Source organism: Peromyscus californicus, unplaced genomic scaffold (genome assembly GCF_007827085.1).
Source record: "Peromyscus californicus insignis strain IS unplaced genomic scaffold, ASM782708v3 Scaffold_7__1_contigs__length_154581171, whole genome shotgun sequence".
Classification (NCBI taxonomy): Eukaryota; Metazoa; Chordata; class Mammalia; order Rodentia; family Cricetidae; genus Peromyscus; species Peromyscus californicus.
Window position 1 is genome coordinate 143,913,948 of NW_026294595.1, and position 22,953 is coordinate 143,936,900.

The 22,953-nt window shown below is 48.7% G+C and overlaps 1 protein-coding gene across 3 annotated transcripts in view; it reads right to left on the bottom strand.

Moving 5' to 3' along the window:
• The window catches only part of Zfp64 (ZFP64 zinc finger protein), a 67,728-nt gene that overhangs the window by 38,466 nt on the left and 6,309 nt on the right, over positions 1 to 22,953 (bottom strand). For 2 of the 3 annotated variants that reach the window (XM_052723959.1, XM_052723958.1), the window contains exons 3-5: positions 13,327 to 13,488; positions 12,341 to 12,403; positions 5,671 to 5,922 (exon numbers count right to left, since the gene is read on the bottom strand). In XM_052723959.1, the coding sequence (XP_052579919.1) occupies positions 5,671 to 5,922; positions 12,341 to 12,403; positions 13,327 to 13,488 (477 nt within the window). The remainder of the gene's footprint in view (positions 1 to 5,670; positions 5,923 to 12,340; positions 12,404 to 13,326; positions 13,489 to 22,953) is intronic. The other variant, XM_052723960.1, reaches the window with a different exon arrangement.

The following is a 22,953-nucleotide window of genomic DNA, read 5'->3' on the forward strand; positions in this document are numbered from 1 at the left end:
TAAGGATGCTGCGAAGTGAGTGATTGACAGGCAGTTGTATTGAAACCGACAGCGCTTTACTAACTTCCGGTTGTAACTAAAATGCTCGGCGGCACAGAGCCTCCGCCTGGCCGGCAACTGAAACAGTACGATTGACGTGAAGTTGTCCAAGTGCCACAAGCAGATAGAAAGCAAAACGAATACTCCACGGAGACGACACATAACCGGCACACACTTCAAATGCTAGGAAACACACCTTTCTACAGCAATCTAGAGATGCCTCTAACATGACTGAGTTCAACCCCACAAGCCCAAGTGGACCTCTGATGGTGCTGTGTGGATTGGGGACCGCTACGTAGCCCTGGTTGGCTCTGAACTCTTCTTCAATTTCATCTTCCTTTTGTACATATATTTATTGACGTCAGTGTCTTCCTCCATCACGCTCAGTGTTTTACTTACTGAGGCGGGGTCTCTCGATGAACTTGAGGTTTGCCTAGTCAGTCTGGCTAGTCACCTTGTCCCGGGGACCCCCCACCTCCTCCTGAGTGCGGGAATCACAAGCAGGCCACCATCCTTACCCACCCTGTGTTATGTCCTTAGCACGGCAAGCAGTTTATCTACTGAGCTATCTTCTTAGCCCAGGCTATGAACTCTTGATCCTCCTGCCTCAGCTGGGTACTTGGTTTTGGGGTGTGAGCTACCAGGCCTGGAAGAACCAGATTGAAGAAGTGGAGCTGAAAACAGAACAGACTCCAGACAAGAGGTTGGGGACCAGTTATGTCTGTCTGTGTCTTAGCCTGCTGCAAGAGGTCACGCAGATATCCCCAAATCTCCCACCTCCCGTTCTTCCTTGTAGCCTCTAAGTCCTAAATAATTACACAAGCTCTTTGGACAAGGGCAGGGTGATGTGCTGTGACCTACATCAGGCTCAAAGGTCACTGGATTGGGCCAATACTGTTCAGCAGGATCAACCAGACTTGACACAAAGGTTTACTTGTTGTTGTTGTTGTTGTTGTTTGGTAGGGGGTTGTTGAGATAGGTTCTCATGTAGCCCAGGATGGCCTTAGACTGGTTACATAGCTGAGGCTGACCCTGAACTACTGATCCTCCTGCTTCTACCTCCTGAGTGCTGGGATGACAGAAAACAAGTCCCGACAGGCACTTGGAGTGGCTCTGTCTTTGGGAGTGTCTTGCTCACACATGAGAAGGTTGCTTCTGGCTAGCCCGCTGGTCCCAGGAGAATGGCGACAGACGTGTGTGCACAGGTAGATCACTCCAGCCCAGGGTGCAGTGACTTCTTGTCACAGCCAGCAGCCTCTCAGACTTAAACCCACCCGAGGGCAGAGAGTTACCTACAGGGGTCTCAGCTGATGCTCGGCATGTGGATGGAGGAGGCTGCTGCATTTATAGAGGTTTGGGGGAGGGGAGGTTATTAGGGAACCGAAACCTTGCCTCAAAAACGTAACTGACACTTAACAGCAAACATCTAGCAGTTAAACTTAGTCAACCCGCACACTGGGAAACAGACACCCAGGCAGCTCGGGCTTGGAGGGTACAATCAATGATTGGTACCAGAAGAGAAGTTCACCAAAGAGCCCAGTGGGCCCCGAGCAGAGTGTGGAGGGAAAGGCAATGATTTCCTAGACATAATCTGTCGTTGGCATCCTTGGAAGTCATCTCCTGATAGCTTTTTAAAAAGTTTACTTCAGTCAGGCATGGTGGCACACGCCTTTAATCCTAGCACTTGGGAGGCAGAGGCAGGAGGATCTACATGGTGAAACCTTGTTTCCAAACAAAACAGAACACTGAAGTTTTTACTTGTGTGCATGTATCTGTGAGTGCATGAAAAGTGTGTGTGTGTGTGTGTGTGTGTGTGTGTGTGTGTGTGTGTGTGTGTGCTGTGGATATCGTTCTGTATAAATAAAACACTGATTGGCCAGTGGCCAGGCAGGAAGTATAGGCGGGACAAGGAGAGAGGAGAATTCTGGGAAGTGGAAGGCTGAGTGGGAGAGACCTGCCAGCCACCGCCATGACAAGCAAGATGTAAGGTACCGGTAAGCCACGAGCCACGTGGCAACTTATAGATTAATAGAAATGGGTTAATTTAAGATAAAAGAGGTAGATAACAAGAAGCCTGCCACGGCCATACAGTTTATAAGTAATATAAATGTCTGAGTGATTATTTTATACGTGGGTTGTGGGACTGCGGGGCTTAGTGGGACCTGGAGAGAAGCTCTCCAGCTACGTGTGTGTGTGTGTGTGTGTGTGTGTGTGTGTGTGTGTGTGTGTGTAACCATGGAGTCCAGATAAGGTCTATGGATTCCCTGAAGCTGGCCAGTTGTAAGCTGCCCGATGTTTGTGCTAGACTTTGGTTCTCTGGGAGAGTAGCAAGCACCCTTAACCACCGAGTCATCTCTCCAGCTCCCCTAGATAGGTTTTTATAATTTATTTACTTTCATTTTATGTGCATTGGTATTTTGCCTACATGTATGTCTGTGTGAGGGTGTTGGATCTTGACCTTACAGAAGTGAGCTGCCATGTGGGTGCTGGGAATTGAACCCGGGTCCTCTGGAAGAGCAGCCAGTGCTTTTAACCACGGAGCTCTCTAGTCTCCCTCCAACTGTCTTTTTAAAGTTAGACAAAAGCATGAGGACCAAGATCGTGTCCAAGAAAATAACCTCTAAATGAAGACCAACTAGAAAGTGAGATCCTAACGTCCAACCCAGAGGATTAGCCTGGTGCCAGGAGGCCGCCCAGGTCCCGTGAATGTTAGAGGAAGAAATGTCCACAGCTGAGTCGAGAAAGAGGAAGGATGCCCGCTCCCCAGCTAGACTTAAATCATACAAATATACAGGAAACTCAAAGTATTTTTTCTCCTTTGGGGCAATGTTTCTTTCTGTAGCCTTGGCTGTCCTGGAACTCACTCTGTAGACCAGGCTGGCCTTGAACTCAGAGATCCACCTGCCTCTGCCTCCTGAGTGCTGGGATTAAAGGTGTGGCGCCACCATTCCCAGCTCAGGAAACTCAAAAGTTTCAAAGGCAGATCCAGTAGCAAAAGGGACAGCAGCCTACACTAAAACAAAAGAGAGAAAGCCCCTTCTCTGGCCTTCGCACGCATGTGTACCTGCACAGCCCCCTCTGCAGGCAGCAAGCAGGAGGGACGGTTCCTCCCAAGTCTTTAGAAGTGGTCCAGAACGTAAGCAGAAAGGATGTCTCAAGTGGGCAGGGCTATGAGCCAGAGCTAGACACTATCCACCCCCCAACCAACCCTGAAAAAAGGGGGGATATGCCAAGAGAGATTTCAGACATGCGTGGGACCAGTCACAGGTAGGGTTCTCATCTTCCCCTTTCCCCAAAACAGGATTATTGTCAATGTTTGGGCTCCAGAATGTCACAACCAGACTTCTTATCCCTTTCTGACCTGACGGGCCTCCCTCACTCAATCCCTGTCTCTTGGCCTGATCCTATGGTTGGGTGAGATTTATGGGGGTCCTGGAGATGGTGTGAATGTCAGAAACGAGCCTGATGGTGGGACAAATGTGGTCTGTGACTGTTTGCATGAATGGTCCTAAATCTTCATCCCTCTCCTATCCCTAGCCTTTGCCATGCAATCTTGTTGTGAAATATTAGTTGAAGATGTGTTACATTTGCTTATGCTGTGGAACATTTGTTTAATGATGCCAAGATGTGTTTATGTTGCATTTGTTTAACTCTGTGAAGCTGTGTTACTTGCCTGTCTAAAACATCTGATGGTCTAATAAAGAGCTGAATGGCCAATAGCAAGGCAGGAGAAAGGATAGGTGGGGCTGGCAGGAAGAGAGAATAAATAAGGAGGAGAAATCTGGGAGGAAAAGATCGAGGAACAAGAAAAGGAGGAGAAGAGGATTCCAGGGGCCAGCCATCCAGCTACACAGCCAGTCATGGAGTAAGAAGTAAAGAAAGGTATGCAGAAATAGAGAAAGCTAAAAGCCCAGAGGCAAAAGATAGACGGATATTTTAAGAAAATCTGGCTAGAAACAAGCCAAGCTAAGGTGGGACATTTATAAGAAATAATACATCTCCATGCGTAATTTATTTGGGAGCTGGGTGGTGGGCCCCCCAAAGAGCCAAGGAGTAAAAACCACCAACTACATAATCTGGTGGTGGCTTGTCCCTTGGGTGAGCTCAGTTCCATCCCTGACACCAGATACAACCTGTGACTCACTTTAGGCACCAATGTGCTGTTTGTGGACACATGCAATCAGAGGCTTCAGTGGGCTTCCACATTGGGCTTGCCTGCCTGTTCCTCTGTGGAGATCATGACAAAGCCAAGCCTGGGCTAGTCCACAGGTCTGAGAAGAGAATCAGAGATAGATGGGGTGTAGCCTGATCACCCCAGGCGAGACCAGTGCACAGCCAAGAAACCCACATTCGGCTGCAGACGCCTTCTCACACGTGCGGTTAAGCTGAGCCAACATAATAGCAACACCAACCTGCTGACCTGAAGCATGTGAGTAACATTGGCTGCAATACCCCATTGGGACAGGGGATGGTCCTTACGAAGCACCACTGTGTCATTAGCTTGCTGATAGACATGCCAAAAAAACTCCCACTATTACATAATCTCAGCAACCTGCTCTGCTGTCTTTGCTGTGTGTGCATGTTTTGCAGCGCTGAGGAGACAACCCAGGGCCTCCCACATGCAGGGAAGAGCCTTATCCTAGCCCTTGCTGCGTGCTTTCTGATCAAGGCGCACTATTCTGAACATGTCAGTGCATCATTTAAAAATGACTGAACTGACTGTAACTCGGACGATTATTAAAAACGCATTGTCTGTATCTATTTCTTGGAATACATTCCCTCAACCCTGCGGGTATACAGTTACATAGAAACACAGGAGGTGGCCGATGGCTTGACAACCGCCCGGTGTCACTGGGATAGGCTCTTTCAGCAGATGAAAAGGAAAAACAAAAGGTTGGTTGACTACCCCCGCTCCATTAAAAATTGTTTCTTTGAGACAGGGTCCCATGTAGCCCAGGCTGGCCTGGTACTCTGTATGCAGCCGAGGATGACCTTGAACTCCTGATTCTCCGGCCTCCACCTCTTGAGTGCTGAGGTAACAAGTTCTTGCCCATCATGCCTGGTTTATGTGGTACTGGGGACTGAACCCAAGGTTTCACACATGCTAGGTAAGTACTCTACCAATGGAGCCACATCCCCAGCCAGAATTAAAAATGATAATAATAACAACAACAATAATGATTTTTTCCCCCCAATTTAGCTTTTTAGAAACAGGGTTTCCTACAGCCCAGGTTGGCCTTGAACCTGATATGTGGCTGAGGATGATCTGAACTCCTGATCCTCCTGCCTCCACCTCTCCAGTGCTGAAATTTCAGGTTCTCCACACCTGGTTTATGTGGTACTGGGGATGGAACCCAGGACTTTGTACTGTCAAGTCAGTCACACCTTCAGGTCACGAATTAAAAAGAATTTACAAAAATCAGTTAAGAGACCAGGTTGCATATATAGCCCAGATTGTCCTCAAACCTCTGATTCTCCTTGCCTCCACTTCTCCAGCGTTGGGGTTACAGCCCTATGTATGTGGGGCAAATGCTCTACCCACCAGCCACACCCCCAGCTCCTCTCTTTCCCCGTTGCCCACGGACTGGCAGGTGCCCGCGCTGGGATTCGAGGCGGCAGAGCACAGCTTACCCGTGTGCGAGCGCAGGTGCACGGTGAGCTGGCTGGAGTTGCGGCTGGCGTAGGGGCAGATCTGGCACTTGAAGGGCCGCTCGTCCGAGTGGATGCGCAGGTGCTTGTTGAGGCTGCTGCTGTCCGCCGCCGCGTAGTCGCACGTCTTGCACTTGTAGGGCTTGACGCCCGTGTGGCAGCGCATGTGCGTCTTCAGCTTGTCCTTCCGGCTGAAGCACTTCCCGCACACCTCGCACTTGTGGGGTTTGTCACCTTTGGCGCACACACAAGCCGCGGCGGGAAACAAGATGGGAAAGTTAACGTTTGCTCCCGACAGGAGAGGACCAACCTGCAGGCTGCCCCGGGGGGGTTTAGAAACCTGGGGCATGGGATGGAGTGGTGGTTCCTGCCGCTTTGCTTATTAGACTTTTCAAACGTTTTCCCTAAGACGAATATGAATTCCTTATGAACTAAGACACACAGCAACTAAAAAAATAAAACATTTTGTTGTTTCTGGACAGGGATCCCTATAGCTCAGGCTGGCCTCAAACTTGTTATGTAGCCCAGGCTGGCATTGAACTTCCCGAGCCCCTCAATTTCTGAGTGTTGGTATTACAGGCATGCCTCACTATGCCAGGCTTTAAAATAAGAATGTGGTAGTCTTTCTGCTTACCTTCTGGCTATTTCTGCCCCTTTACTTGTTCCCTGAGCCTTACAGGGCTGAGCACTCATCTACCCGACTTCTATCATCTTATTAATTTTGATTGTGGTTTTTTTTTTTTTTTTTGAGACAGGATCTCACTACATAGCCGTGACTGTTCTGGAGCTTGCTCTGTAGACCAGGCTGGCCTCAAACTTATAAAGATTCTCCTGCCTCTGCCTCCCAAGAGCTGAGGTTTAAGGTGTGTGCCACCATACTTTTATCATATTTTCTTTTACCGCATTTTTTGATATTAAAATCATTCCTGTTCTCATGTGGTCTTCATTTACCATGGTCTCCTATTCCTTGTTCTCCCTCTCTGTTGTTGATCCAGCTGGGATCTCCCGCTCCCCCAAGCTCTCTTTCCCTCGACCCTCGCCTTTCATTACCCCCACTCATGTCCAGGCTGTTCATGTAGATCTCATTCCATTTCTCTGTCATTGGGTGATCCCTGTGTCTTTCTTGGGGTCCTGTTTTCCGGGTAGCCTCCCTGGTGATGTGAGTAGCAGACAATTCATCCTTGTTTCATGTCTAGTATCTTGCAAAGTGCTAGAGAGGCCCACAGAAATCCACAAAGATACCCACACAACAGACTGCCGGCAATGGTCGAGAGACAGTCCGAACTGACCTACTCTGGTGATGGGATGGCCAAACACCCTAATTGTTGTGCTAGAAACCTCATCCAACTACTGAGGGATCTGGATGCAGAGATCCATGACTAGGCCCTGGGTGGATCTCTGGGAGTCCAATCAACGAGAATGAGGAGGGTTTATATGAGCGAGAATTGTTGAGACCAAGGTTGGATAAAGCACAGGGACAAATAGCCAAATGAATGGAAACACATGAACTATGAACCAATGGCTGAGGGGTCCACACTGGATCAGGCCCTCTGAATGGGTGAGACAGTTGATTGGCTTGATCTGTTTGGGAGGCATCCAGGCAGTGGGACCAGATCTTGTGCTCATTGCATGAGTTGGCTGTTTGAAACCTGGGGCCTATGCAGGATTGTTTGGCTCGGCCTGGGAGGAGGGGACTAGACCTACCTGGACTGAGTCTACCAGGTTGACCTCAGTCTGTGGGGAAGGCTTTGCCCTGGAGGAGATGGGAATGGGGGGGGGGCCTTGGGGGGAAGGTGAGGGGGACGGGAGGGGGGGAGAACAAGGGAATCCGTGACTGATATGTAGAACTGAATTGTATTGCAAAATAAATTAAAATAAATTAAAAAAAAATCATTCCAATATTAATGTATTACTTTATACTATAGACACAGACACACTGAAGGACACTAATGTAACGTGAAACAGCCATCTCTTCTATCCATTCCTTTTTCAGCCTTGGGCCACAGTGGCCTGCCTTCTGAACTGCCTGAGCCCTCACGGTGGCCTGGGTGCTGTTCAGGTCTCCCTGCTAAGGCAGTTTAATCCGACCCCGGATGACACAGGTGAGCACATGAACAAACTCACTTTTGACCTGGCGCGTCCCTATTATTAAGTGCGTGTGTGCTGTCATTGTGGGCTGTGCATGCCACAGCATGTGTGGAGGTCAGGGGGCAACTTGCACACGTTGGTTCTCTCCCTCTGCTGTGTGGGTCTTGGGAATTGAACTCATTTATAATGTCTTTAGGCTTGTCAGCAAGCACCTTTACCCACGAGCCAACTCGCCAGCCCAGTGGTGTGTGTGTGTACGTGTGTGTGTGTGTGTGTGTGCATATGTGTACGTGTGTGTGTGCATATGTGTATGTGTGTGTGTTGTGTGTGTGTACGCACGTGTGAGCATATGTGTACATGAGTGTGTGTTGTGTGTGTAGAGAGTAAACTAGGTCTCAGGATTTCTAGTGTCCTACGACTGGGCTATGGCCTCACCTCTTTTTAATTAATTTATCGTGGTGTATGTGTGTATTTTTCCTTTAGGACAAAAATCTCTGCCAACTAATGTCTTTTTTTTTTCCTTTTGAGACAGAGTCTCAGGTTGGTTTTGAACTTGCTATGACCCTGAACTTCTGTCTCTACCTGCAGAGCACCGGGAATGCCAGCGTGCACCACCGCGTCCCACTGATGCCAACCTGAAGGGAACCCAGAAGTTTGTGCATGGTAGGCGAACTCTACCACCGAGCCACACCCCTCACATTGATCTGGACACTTCACTCTTTGAATGTCCTGCCCGTGGATTCTTTATTTCATCCTCTTTACAAAGCTGGGACTAGAATCCAGGACCTCCTGCTTTCCTGGCAGGCTCTCCGCCACTCCCCGATGGCTTCGTGTGCTCGTAATCATTTGTCTTTTCCACATCATTAACAGCTAAGGCGGAGCGATTTTATTGTATGGATGGGGCATAAATTACTGAATCAATTTCCCACTGGCCAGGAAAAAGAATGGAGCAGACACACACGCACACATCACACACACACTCACATGTGCACACATACACACACTCACACACGCCCACGCACACACACGAGTGACTGCACAAAGCCAGGCGATACTGAGATGGCTGTAAGGACTAAAGGCATCTACCATCAAGTCTGATGACCCCAGTTTAATTTCTGGGACCCACACGTGGCAGGAAAGAACAGATTACGATAGTTGACCTCTGACCTTCACAGGGACATGGTGTGCATGTGAGCATGTGCACACACACACACACACACACACACACACACACACGTATAAAATAAAGCTTAAAAATAATAAAGACATACAATATTAAACATACAAGAATACCTTATTTGCCTAATAAGAGATGATAAAATTGTTTGTCTGGAGCTGGGCACAGTGGTTCACGCCTTTAATCCCAGCATTTAGGAGGCAGAGGCAGGCAGAGCTCTGTGAGTTTGAGGCCAGCCTGGTCTATATAGGTGAATTTTAGGACAGTGAGAGCTATATAGTGAGACTCTGTCTCCCAAAAGCCCACCAAAAACAAACAAACAAACAAACCCCAAAATAAGTCTTAGGCCCCATATCTGCAGGCAAAAATTCAGAATATTGCAGCGTGGACTTAAAGATGACTTTGCGGGCCGGGCGGTGGTGGCGCACGCCTTTAATCCCAGCACTTGGGAGGCAGAGGCAGGCGGATCTTTGTGAGTTCGAGGCCAGCCTGGTCTACAGCTCGAGATCCAGGAAAGGCACAAAGCTGCACAGAGAAACCCTGTCTCGAAAAACCTAAAAAAAAAAAAAAGATGACTTTGCGGTATACATTAGGAAGTGAGATGTCATAAGCAGGATCTTTACTCCTGCCCTGCCTTCTGTTTTTGTCTTTTTTGGGGGGGGGAGGGGAGGGGGAAACAGGATCTTTTTCCATAGCCCTGGCTGTCCTGAAACTCACTATGTAGACCAGGCTAGTCTTGAACTCACAGAGATCTGCATGCCTCTGCCTCTTAAGTGTTGGGATTATATTTGTAGGTCACCACACCAGTGAGATTTTCACTTTATCCTCTGTCAATCAAGTATGTACAGAGCCCAGCGCTGACACAGTGTGTCAAAGCTAATCACTATTATGTCAGAGTAAGGTTTGGAGATTTAGATCAGTGGTAGAGCGCTTGCCTAGCAAGCGCAAGGCCCTGGGTTCGGTCCTCAGCTCCCAAAAAAAAAAAAAAAAAAAAGAATGCATCTGACTGATAGGGGTGGGGGTGGGGTGGAGAGATGGCTCAGTGGTTAAGAGTACTGGCTGCTCTTCAGAGGTCCTGAGTCCAATTCCTGGCAACCACATGGTGGCTCACAACCATTTGTAATGAGATCTGGTGCCCTCTTTTGGCCTGCAGGCATACACGCAAGCAGAACATTTTATACATAAAGAAGGAAAATACATCTGACAATTTCTTTCTTTTTTTATTTTTCCGGAGTTGAGGACCAAATCCAGGGCAAGTGCTCTACTACTGAGCTAAATCCCCAGCCCCCTGATAATTTCTTAAAGACGGTCGTTTTGTTGAGCTGGGCTCTAACTCAGCTGGTAGAGCACTTGCCTTGCATGCACACGGCCCAGGGTTTGACCCTCAACATTGCAAAACTAAAATCATTTTATCGAAACTGTTAGCAGTCGAGTTACAAATTCCTGGCCGGGTCATCTCTCAGCACTGTCAGCTGCCTGGTGTTGCCTGTGCCCACTGGATTGTCAGTTTGCATCAGGGGTAGTGCCTGTGGGTGGTGCAGAGGCCGGCTTCCAACAGCTCTGCTGGGCAGAAACCGCATGGCTTCCTCGCCACCAACCCCAACCACCCTCCTTACAAGTGGCCAGTGAAACCCTCAGGTCACCCTGCTGTGCAGCGGTGTCTTCAGAAGATGGATAGGAATGGACCTATGATTGCTGCACTATGCAGTGTTGGACATCTCACAGCAACAATAAAGTAACCAATATGCCTTCGTTTACACTCTGACCTAGTTTTCCCAATTGACATGGATAATGAGTGCAATTTACTTGAGGAAATCTTAACCCCCTGAGCCCATATGGCGAGAGTCACTACTTGCTTATGAAATTTGGGTAATTAGAATAAATCCACGGGACCTGGCAGTGTGAGGTCTAGTGGACAGGATGGGGACCCCAGTGCCACTCATGGGTCACAGCTGATAACTGTTAGCTATGTGAGTTTTCACACGGCAGATGAAATATGAGAGGACCCATTACTCCCTGGCTTCCGCATGCTTCCCTTTTGAATTTACACCCCTGTGTCACTTGACCAGGAACCGCTCAGACTTTCTCGAAAGCCGTCCAGTAGCAATTCTTTCTCTATCCAAAACATCTGGAAAACATCAGCACGCAAGCTGGCCTCTGTATCTATAGGAGCCTGCAACTGTGCGACCAACCAGCTTTGGATCAAACAATATTTGAAGCATAAGCCATAGCCACATTGAGGAGACAGACAGGAGCTCTGTGTGGGGTTGGCATTCTGGCAGGAAGGGTCAGCCGGCCTCAGTGCAGCGCGGTATCTGGAGGGCGAATGTGGGCCCTGTGCAGACACCGATTCACCGTCTCTAAGGATGTTCACATCCTTAGTTTCTGGCATCTTTGGGGACCGGGGGCTCCCTGAAAGCAATCCCCTGAGGATCTAAAGGGATGACCGTATTAAGAAAATTAAAATACCCCACTTTGTTTTCCTTTTTCTATGCATTGATGTTTTTTCTCTCCTTTACAAGTCTGATTACATTAAAAACTGTGTGTGTGTGGTGTGTTGGTGTGCATGTGTTCACACTTGAGCATGTGGGTCACAAGATGCACATGGAGGTCGGAGAACAATGCCCTAAAGTTCCAAAGTTGGTTCTCTCCTTCCACCATATGGGTTCCCAGGATTGAGCTCAGGGCATCAGGCTTGGCAGTACACTCCTTTTCCTGCTGAGCCCTCTTCCTGGCCCTTCCTTCTGTTCTAAAACAAACCACATCATGCTCCCCTTTTGATATTGCAAAGATAACACACACCCTTTGTGTCACAGGTAAAGACGGCAGATGTATGAGAGCTACTACCCTTGACCAGGTGTGGTGGTGTGCACCCATGACCCCAGTGAGGCAGGGGTATGGAGAAGTGGAAGCAAGCCTAGGCTACATAGTGAGATCTTTTCTAAACAATTAACATCAACAACAAATCAAATACAACCAAAACAAAACGTGCATCCTCTGGTTTGCTCCCCAGGACTGAAAACAAACAATAAAACAAAACCTTCTTCTCTCTCTACTAATGTGATGTGCATACACAGACGTTTACATCTCCAACATGGATGCCGTCTGCATCTGACGCTAATTAATCGTGGCACGTCACTTCTCACATGGCTATGGCAGTTCCTGGCCTTCTGGCTTAGCGCTCACTTTCTCCACGCGAGGGTTTGTATTGCTTTGGATATGTTTCTGCCAAAATCACGTGTACAAACAGTGTCTTTATCTACTTTCTACCCTTACTCCTTTGACTTCTGTGAAGCTTAGCCCTTGTCATTTGTCCGACATCTCTGGGTCCCCAGCTCCTTGCTGGGTGGGTATTCAGGGTACCCTAGCTAATGACATGTCACTTACCTGTGTGGATCTTCAGATGTCGCTCCATGTCCTTCATGCCGTAGGCAGTCTTGAACTGGCAACCTGGAAAAGTCAAAAGATAAAGTCCAGAGGGATCTGAAGTGGCAGAGACTTGCCTCACCACGGGGAGATGGCCAGCAGCACAGGAAAGACACTGATGTCACAGGCCAGACACAGGATGGCATCACTGTGGCACAACCTCAAAACCAAAAGGAGCCATCAGAATGAGGCATGAACTTATACTTTACAACAGTGGTTCTCAGCCTGTGGGTCACGACCCCGTGTGTGTGTGTGTGTGTGTGTGTGTGTGTGGCCGGTCACATATCAGATATTTACATTACGATTCATCACAGTAGCAAAATTACAGTTATGAAGTAGCAGAGAGATAACTTTATGGTTGGGAGGGGTCAGCACAGCCTGAGGAACTGTATCAAAGGGTCGCAGCGTTAGGAAGACTGAGAACCCCTGTTCTACAACATGGCCCGTAGGCTAGAAAGATGCTGTCGTGAACGGAAGAGACAGACAAATGCTTGACGGTCCTGTTCAGAGAAGACTGAAGATCCGTAAGAACCAGTGGAAGGAGGGCTGGAGATGGTGCAGCGGTTAGCGCACTGGCTGTTTTTCCGGGGAACCCAGGTTTGGTGCGCAGCACCCACACAGAGGCTCACAACCACCTGTGACTCTAGTTCCAGGGGGTTCCACGCCCTCTTCTGAGTCAGTGGGTACCAGACACATGGAGGGTATAGACTTTCATGCAGGTGAAATACTCATAAATTTTACGGAATAAAAAGAATTCACGAAGAAGCTGGGTACTGTAGCTTAGGCCTCGAATTCCAACATTAGGAGGCTGAGGCAGGAGAATCACCAGTTTGAGGCCCACCAAAGCTGTATAGTGAATTCCAGATCTGCTTGAGCTACACAGTCAGGACCCAGTCTCCCCAACATTAAATCCTAAGAACCCTGTCTGCACTCAGAGCCCCCTTTACCCGGATAGCAGCAGCCGAGCCTCTTCTGCGCAGGGGGCGCGGTGGGCTTTTTGGCACGTGACTTGGCGGGGAGGGAGATCACGGTGGCTGTCTGGTTTTCGTTGCTTTCCGCGGGCAGGTAAGTTTGATAGCCATGTTCAAAGACGAATTCTGGAGCTGAAACTAAAGGGTGCAGTGGTCATTAATTTCCACAGGATGACGTAATGCATTCCAGGGTGATGATGTAATGCATTCCAGCTGATGAGGCACACCGTCTGTGGAAAGAATTTCCCTTCTCATTCAAAAGTCAAGTGTGTGAGCTGTAGGGGTGGCTCAGTGGTTAAGAACACTGGCAGCTGCTCTTCCAGAGGACCCAGGTTCAATTCCCAGCACCCACACAGTGTGGCTCCCAACCTTCTGTAACTCCAGTTCCAGGGCAAAGGAGGCCCTTTTCTGGTCTCCTTTGATACCAGGCAGGCTTGTGATACATAGACATACACAGGGAAAGATACATACATTATGTGACAGTTTTTATTTGTACTTTTAAAAAAAACTATTAAAGTTAATACAAAAGAAAAAAAATCCAGTGGCCAGGTGTGGTGGTGTACACCTTTAATCCCAGCACTTAGGGAGCAGAGGCAGGTGGATCTCTGTGAGTTCCAGGTCAGCCTGGTCTACATATGGAGTACCAGACAGCTACAGCTATAAATAGAGACCCTGCCTCAACTCTTGAACTCCTAGTAAAGCACAAGGGTGGTGGCAAAATGCCTTTAATTCCAGCACTCAGAGTTCAAGGCCAGCCTGGTCTACACAGTGAGTTCCAGGCAGTCAGAGCTACACGATGAAACCCAGTCTCAACAAACTGACCAAGAAACAACAACCACAACACAAACCAAATGCTGGCCTGGGGCTCTAAAACACCAATCAAGACTTTGGTCTTTTGGGACAGGTTCTCACATAGCCCAGGCTGGCCTCTAAATCGTTATGTAGCTGAGGCTGGCTTTGAACTTCTGCATCCTATGAGCTGGGGTTACAGGCATACACCACCACCCTAGTTTTTGACTCCTTTTTTCTTTCCGCTGTTAAAGATTGATTTTATTTACTTGTGTGTGGGGGCCTCTGCAGAAGCCAGAGGCCATCCCTAAGAGCTGGAGTTACAGGTGTCTGCAAGCCACTTGGCTTGCTCTGTGGGTGCTGGGACTCGAACTCCTGTCCTCACAAATTTAGCAGCAAGTACTCTTAAAGTGCAGCCCTGGCTTCAGACCTCTCGAATGAGTACTAAATGTCCCTAAAGCTGATGCCACATAGGCATTGTTAACTGCAGGCAGATGTACAAGGCACTCCGCTAAGAGTCTCAGAGTCCTAAAAATCCAGGACTTCTCTCAAAAGTCATCGGCACCCTGGAAGTCTCACTGCAATTTGGAGGTAAAAAGAAACAAAAAAAATGTAAACGCAAAAGAAAACAAACAAACAAAAGACTCCAAATGAGCTATCATTAAAAAGATAGGAGAGGTAGTCTTGAACTTTTTTCTGCTTACTTTTTTTTTTGTGCCCATTTTGTGAACGACGTTCTTGGTTTAGGGTTTGTAAAGAAAGGTCTTGTCTCCTTTGCTAAGATGGCGCTTGCCCATGGGAGGCCTAGTTCCAAGTGAAGGCAATCTACGTTCACCGGAGACAGGCAAGGCAGAGAGGTCCCATCTTTACCACTTTATTTCCAGAATATATTGACTTGAATCAACCCAGACTGCCATCACTACATAGCTCTATGTGCCAAAGAAACTCACACCATAGGCCATTTCCTCCAAGTCCACAGTCCCAGCTAAATGAGAAACAGCAGACAAACCCCAGCAGAAGGCGGTTGGCAAAATATTCACCTCAGCCTGGTGGTGGTGGCGCACATCTTTAATTCCAGCACTTGGGAGGCAGAGGCAGGCGGATTTCTGTAAGTTCAAGGCCAGCCTGGTCTATATTGTGAGTTCCAGGACAGCCAGGGCTACATAGAGAAACCCTGTATCGAAAAACCAAAAAACTTCACATCCAAAACCGTCCAGGTCATTGAAAATGAAACCGGAGAAACTACCACAGTCAGGAGGGATCTAAGGAGACGTCACAATACAGAGCAGTGTGTCCTGAACCTTCACTGTTAAAGATTTATTTATATTTTATGTACATGAGTGTTTTACTTGCATGTATGTCTGTGTAGCATATGTGTGCCTGGTACCATTGCAGGTCACTGGATCCCATGGAGTGTGGAATTACAAATGGTTGTGAACCACCATGTGGGTGCTGGGAACTGAACCCTGGTCCTCTGTCTGTAAGAGCAGGCAGTGCTCTTAACCACTGAGCCATCCCTCCAGACATTGATTTTAACATGTGGTTTCCTCCTCCTCCTCAGGATGGTTTTCTTGAAGGGTAGCTGGCCTGGCTTGATGTTTGTCTTTAAATCATGCCTCCTCATCAAGGTCCTCACCTTCATTTCCGGTGCCCACAGCATCCCATTCTGGGTTCCTCACTGGGAAAAACCAATTACCTATATGGACTTCAATCTCCACTCCTGAAACCATCTGGGGAGACATGGTTTCAGCTGAATCCCAGCAGTGGCCAGGTGGACCCCTTTAAAAAAAAAATCATGAGGGGGCTGGAGAGATGGCTCAGTGGTTAAGAACACTGACTGCTCTGGCAGAGGACCTGGGTTCAGTTCCCAGCACCCCCGTGTTGGCTCACAACCATTTGTAATTCTAGTTCTAGGGGTATACATACAGTATAAACTCAGAGGCACACATATGTGCACATTAATAAATGACAAATTAAACTCCTGTTAAAAAACCTGTGCGTTGCCGGGCGGTGGTGGCACACGCCTTTAATCCCAGCACTCGGGAGGCAGAGCCAGGCGGATCTCTGTGAGTTCGAGGCCAGCCTGGGCTACCAAGTGAGTTCCAGGAAAGGCGCAAAGCTACACAGAGAAACCCTGTCTCGAAAAACAAAAAACAAAAACAAACAAACAAAAAAAACCTGTGTAGCCGGGCGGTGGTGGCGCACGCCTTTAATCCCAGCACTCGGGAGGCAGAGGCAGGTGGATCTCTGTGAGTTCGAGGCCAGCCTGGTCTCCAAAGCGAGTTCCAGGAAAGGCGCAAAGCTACACAGAGAAACCCTGTCTCGAAAAACCAAAAAAAAAAAAACCAAACCTGTGTGTTGCCGGGCGGTGGTGGTGCACGCCTTTAATCCCAGCACTTGGGAGGCAGAGGCAGGTGGATCTCTGTGAGTTCGAGGCAAGCCTGGTCTCCAAAGCGAGTTCCAGGAAAGGCGCAAAGCTACACAGAGAAACCCTGTCTCGAAAAACCAAAAAAAAAAAAAAAAAAAAAAAAAAAAAAAAAAAAAAAAAAAAAAAAACCTGTGCGTGCAGCACTCAGCTCCCAGCACACACCACCTCTCCACTGTCACATTTCTTAAACACACACTCTGATCTCTAGTGAGAGTCCAGGTAGGCTCACCTGGACCTTTCTAGCATCCTCATGACGCTGTCACTGATTCATGTCAGATGACACCCGGGTTCTGACAGTTTTTGGCATCTGAGCAAACTCAGTTTCAAGTTTTCTCAATGGGGAAATGTCGTGGGATGTCTGGCCAGTTAAAGCCAGCAATTGGGTTCTGACAACCACTGCCCCATCTTCACGCCCAGGCTCTCTGAACAGCCGCCCACTTGTCTGTGTGCTCATGGCTACAAAAGCCAGTGAGTGTTCAGAGCTCAGTGAGGTGCTCTGCGGGAGCTGGGAAGGTAAGAATGTTGCGAGCAGTGCAGACGGTGGAGGCCTGGCTTGTCAAGTTTCAGAGGGAAGCAAAGACTTTACCAGGCCTCCTGTGTGAAGAATCCGTGGTTCTGGTTAGCTGGGTTGAAGAATCAGCTGTGATTTGGGACCAGAACCATTATAGTGAAACCTTTGCTTTGCTGGGATACTGGATGCTGGTCGGCTGGAGCTGAAAATTCAGCAGTGATTAAGAAGAGACCAGCATGGTTGAGGTGAAAACTTCTGGGAAGTGATCCCTCAGGGTCCGCACACAGAAGCTATGTTCCAGACACGACCAAGGTTGTACCTTGTGCTGACCGGTGAACTTGGTAGTGTTAGGAGTCACCTAGGCACTGATGGTTTTGAAGGTGTGAAAGGGTCATGGAGAGCAGCTGAGTGCTGGCTCTCAGTGGCAGGGCTGGAGTCCCTGAAGAGAGCCCAGGAGAGGCAATTGAAAGAGAAACCCTGTCTCGACAAACCAGAAAAAAGAAAGAAAGAAAGAAAGAAAGAAGGAAAGAAAGACAGAAAGAAAGAAAGAAAGAAGGAAAGAAAGAAAGAAGGAAAGAAAGAAAGAAAGAAAGTGCAGCCCTGTAGCAGCAGAAGACTCCAGCATTTTGGAGACGCCAGTACCCTGGGATGACCACCCAGTACCCTGGGATGACCACCCAGTACCCTGGGATGACCACCCAGTACCCTGGGATGACCACCCAGTACCCTGGGATGACCACCCAGTACCCTGGGATGACCACCCAGTACCCTGGGATGACCACCCAGTACCCTGGGATGACCACCCAGTACCATGGGATGACCACCCAGTACAGCAGTAGCAGTGGAGTGTTACCAGCCGGAGCCTAGAGGATGAGCTGTGTGTGCTGTAGAGGGCGGAGCTGGAGAAGTGACCCGAGCCCCTTGGAGGAGCCCAGAAGATCGTGAGTGAATCCCAGACAATTGGACATTGAGTTATTTACAGTGCTGGAGTTTGGGATTGCTTTGTTCAGGTTGTGACAGTGCCCTGGTTCTTCCCTGGAGTGGTATTTGCTCCGCCCATGACCTTGGGATAAAGGGCCCATAGGAGGCGGTGCTTCCTGCCATTGTTCGTGACCTCTTATAAGGAGTTGGAGAAGGGTCACATGCTCCTTCTCCCTGCTCCTGCCTGTGAGGTGGATTCGCTCCTGGTCAGATCAGAGGACAACTTCAGCTGTCTACTCCGATCTGTATTCGTGAGTGTATTTCCTCAATTTATACCTTAATAAATCCTGTTATCCATTTAATAGACTCACGTGGATTGATCGTAATACTTCCCTCTTTTAAGTATTTAACTTGATTTTTTTTGGTTGCCCACTCCCCTCCCCATCCAGACCAGGCTGGCCTTGAACTCACAGAGGTCTGCCTGCCTCCTGTGCCTCTACCTCCTTTAATGCTGGGATTAAAGGTGTGTGCCACCACTGCCCAGCTTAATTTTGATTTTTACAGGAGTCCACAGCTGAAAGACTTTGAACTTTTATTTTAAAAGTTTTGGGATTTTGAAAGAGATTGAACTTTTATTGTGTTTGAATTTATAAGGACTGTGGGACTTTTAAAGTTATTTATGTTTTATATTGTGATATTAATATTAATGAGTTACCTTGGGGATAAATGATAAAGGAAAGGTTCTAAATGTGTTTGTGTGTCAAGTTGACAAGAGGTCGGTTGTACTGGCTAGTTTCATGTCAACTTGACACAAGCTAGAGCCATCAGAGAGGGATCCTCAACTGAGAAAATGCCTCCAGACTGGGCGGTAAGCAAGCCTGTAGGGCATTTCCTTAATTAGTGATTGCTGGGGGAGGGCACATTGTGGGTGGTGCCATGCCTGGGCTGGTGGTTCTGGTACTAGAACAGTGGTTCTCAACCTTCCTAACGCTGCGACCCTTTAGTTCACGTTGTGCTGACCCCCGACCATCAAATTATTTTTGTTGATACTCATAACTGTAATTTTGCTACTGTGATGAATTGTAATGTAAATAAGTATCTGTGTTTTCTAATGATCTTAGGTGATCCTGCGAAAGGGGTCACAACCCACAGGTTGAGAACCATTGTTCTCTAAGCCTGCAGGCTGAACAAACCACGAGGAGCAAGCCGGTAAGCAGAATTCCTCCATGGCTTCTGCACCAGCTCTTGCCTCCAGGGTCCTGCCCGGCTTGAGTTCCTGTCCTGACTTCTTTAATGATGAACTGTGATGTGGCAGCATAAACCCTTTCCTCCCCAAGTTGCTTTGGTCATGGTGTTTCATCACAGCAATAGTAACTGTAAGATACTGAGCCTCAGTTTACTCCCCTGTCAATGGGAACGTCTCCGTGTCCACTTCATAAGGTTGAATCTGGTGGCTCAGTGTGTGACCAGCAACTCCAGCCACTAAAACTGGACTGATCTGGACTTGGAACGCCTTTCATTAAACTCCTAACTGGATCTGGGGGGAGGGTGAGGGAGGGTAGGAATACTCCCCATTCGTGGGACTGAGGGTTCCCCTGAGACATGGGACTAAAACCAGGCTGGTGGGGCTTGCTGCTGTGACCTTCCACTTTTGTCCCACAGCCGTCTGAACTGGGAGGTCCCTGTGGTGGAAAAATCCCCAGAGTGGGGTGAGTAGGGCAGTGTATGTGTGACCTCCACAGGTCAGCTCACAGGATGCTTGAAACCCTCTTGAAAGGCAAGCATGGGCCTCCTGAGTCGGGGCTTCTGGGGGGCTTATCCTACCGTCCCTCTCTTCTGAGGAACCTTCCAGTTCCTCAGGGGGGACACGGCGATATTCTAGCTATGACCCCTTCTTGGAGTCATGATTGAACATCTTCTCTCTCTCATTCCAGAGGCCACTCTTCCAATCTCCTGTGGCCGTTGCTGCTCTCTGAACGTCAAGATTAGATGCAGATGGAAGCATGGGGGCGGGGGATGGGCAGGTAAAACCCAGCAGGGACAGCTGGGCACAGCTGGGCTCATTCTGGGGATGGCGCTAATCATATGAGATCCATGAGTCACCTAGAGGCGCAGTCACAGGCTGAAAGGAGTCTGCAGGTGTGAGCTGCGAGGCTCGGTTTCTTTCCTTCTCTTTATTGCATTTCTTATTTTCGTGTGTATGTATGTGCTACCGCGTATACGGAGAAGTCAGAGGATAACCTGTGAGAATTAGTTTTCTCCTCCCACCACGTGGGTCCACAGGTTAAATTCAGGTTGTCAGATTTGACAGCAGGTGCTTTTACCTATTTTGCTGGCCCTGGCCTCAGTGTTTTTTGACTGGAGAATGGGCCTTTTCCTTCCTCTCTCTTGGGGTGGCTGTGAGGGTTAGAGACGAGGTGTGGAAAGCTGCTAAATGTACTTGTCACGTGACTCCATGGCTCCTGGGCAGCAAGGGACTGCCAAGAGACAGCCTGGCTTCATCAAGGGAAGTATCAGGATGAGGGCATGGGAGCCTTCAGGAACCATCACTGACATGGGTAGGACTGAGGCCTTGGGCCAAGGGAGTGACTCTCCAACCTGCCAGAGCCGTGGGTCCCCCTGGGAGCTTATTATGGTGATGCTGGAGTCTCCATTCCAGAAATCCTGATTCCTCCCGAGGTGGAGCCTGGGTGCTGGTGTCTAATAAGTTCCCCAAGGACCCTGATCTACAAGCGGGTCTCGGAACTGACAGCTAACAGAGCAGCCAAGTCCAGAGTGGTGGTGGGGTGAGTGGAGTCCAGAAAAGTGTGGCAGCGAAAGGCAAGCAGGATCCTGCTGGGTTGTCTGGAGAGGGACAGCTAAGTCGGGCAGAGGCCAGACACTTGAGGTTATTAGCACCTCAGCCAATCGCCACTTTATCTGTGAGACTGCACTGTGAACAAGGGCTCACAGGCCCCGGCAGCCATCCCTGCGCTCTAGTGGTCGATTACAGAATTCCTGTGGCAGCCCAGGCATGAGGCTGTGGCCCGAGCTATCAGACTGTAGGTGGGATATGAGACTTGTGGTCTGTCTCTGGGGCTTAGATTGTCATCTGCACCATTCAGGAGATGTTTCCCTGAGCTGGGTACCAAGAGGACCCCATGCCTGGCCTGAGACCACACAGGGACAGTTCTAGGCAGAGGAGCACCACCTGCCAGGGCTCTAGGGTGCTAAGAAATGGGGTTCGCTGGAAAAACTGCAAGGAAAACATGTGCACTCTGGCTGCACATGTGGAGGGCATGTGTGTGCTGGGGAAACTGTGTGGGTAGACTGTCACCAGGTGGCACCAGTCAGGCAAGGCAGGGAAAGGCATTTCCAGCAGAAGGAACAGAGAAGCAAACGGCTCAGAGGTCAGTATTGAAAAACCTCAGGCAGAGTGTAGTCCAAAGCCTTCCTTCCACACTGCAGAATCCCTCAGAGTTCCTCTTGCAGTTCTTCCTGGGGCCTTGTGTTTTGAAGTCGGGAGGCTAAACTCTCTTCAGGGAGATGCTCATGAGGAAAAGGGATGAAACACTTGTTCCAGGACAGCCCCGGATCTGTGGGTCTTCCTGGATCCCTCTCTTCCCTACAGGCAGTCTCTCCTTGTCTAGCTGAGATACAAGCAGGTCACAGCAGGCCACTAGCACGGTGATTTCTTTCTTTTTTGAGACAGGGTTTCTCTGTATAGTAGTCCTTCTCTGTATAGAGGACCAGGCTGGCCTCAAGCTTGGAGAGATCTGTCTGCCTCTGCCTCCCTGGTGCTGGAATTAAAGGTGTGTGCCACCGCCTGCTGGTTTCCAAGGTGATTTCTAGTCTCCACATTTTCTTGATCACTTCCTTTAAGGTTTAATTTATTTTCCTATTCTAAAATCTCTCCAGACACATATTCTGGGAGCATTAAAAATACTCAAGTAATCCTGCTTATCGCCCAAAACTGTTTTATGTGTTTGTGTGTAGGTCTGAGTGTAGTATGTGTGCCATGTTCAGGCATGTGTGTGGGCCTGAGTGTGGTATGTATACTACATTTGTGCACGTGCCCTCAGAAAGCCAGAGGGAGGGACCTGGATCCCCTGGAACTAGTCAGACAGTTGTGATCTGCCATGTGAGTGCTCGTCCTCCGCAAGAGCAGCCAGTGCTCTTAACCACTGAGACGTCCCTCTAGCCTCAAGCCCCAAATTTTAAACAGCACACAAATAATTTATAAAGAGGGAAGTTGGCTGATCCTCAGCTCTAGCGGATCTAGCTGGCAAATGGTCTTTGAGAGTAAGCTAGAAGCCTGTAGGCTCAGTCAGGCTGACTGATGTATTTTGTTCGGCCAATGATGTCTTAAAAACTGAGACCGTTTGGGCTGTTGAGACGGTTCAGCTGGTAAAGGTGCTTGCTGCCAAGTTGGACTGCCTGGGTTCCATCCCCAGTGCTCACATGGTAGAGAGAACCAACTCTAACGCTGTCCTCTCACCCTTCCCGTGTGATATGGCACGCATGCATGGACACACACAGAAATAAACATATCTTAACTTTATTTTTAATTGGGAAAACTCCTATCTTTTTTGCAGCTAAAAAATCAAAAGACAGAATTGGCCAGACCCAAAGAACACCTGCTCTGTGCATGACCTTTCCAGTTTACCACAGTCTGTGCCATGCCCTAACATCCCCCACAGGCTCTCACTGACTGCACCTCCTGTTCAGAAGCTCTTACTGGGTGTGACAGTGTTCCACGTGCACACACCTGTCCAGCTCTCACAGGGACATGGTCCCTCTGTCTGAGGCTCAGGTCCATTGCACTGTATGATACCTGACATAGTTTACCCATCTCTCTAAGCATCACATATAAAACTGACTGTCTCCACAGGATAAACTGTAATGAACAGTCTTCATTTGCTATCAAGTTTTACAGGATAAACACTTAGAAATACGGGCTGGAGAGATGGCTCAG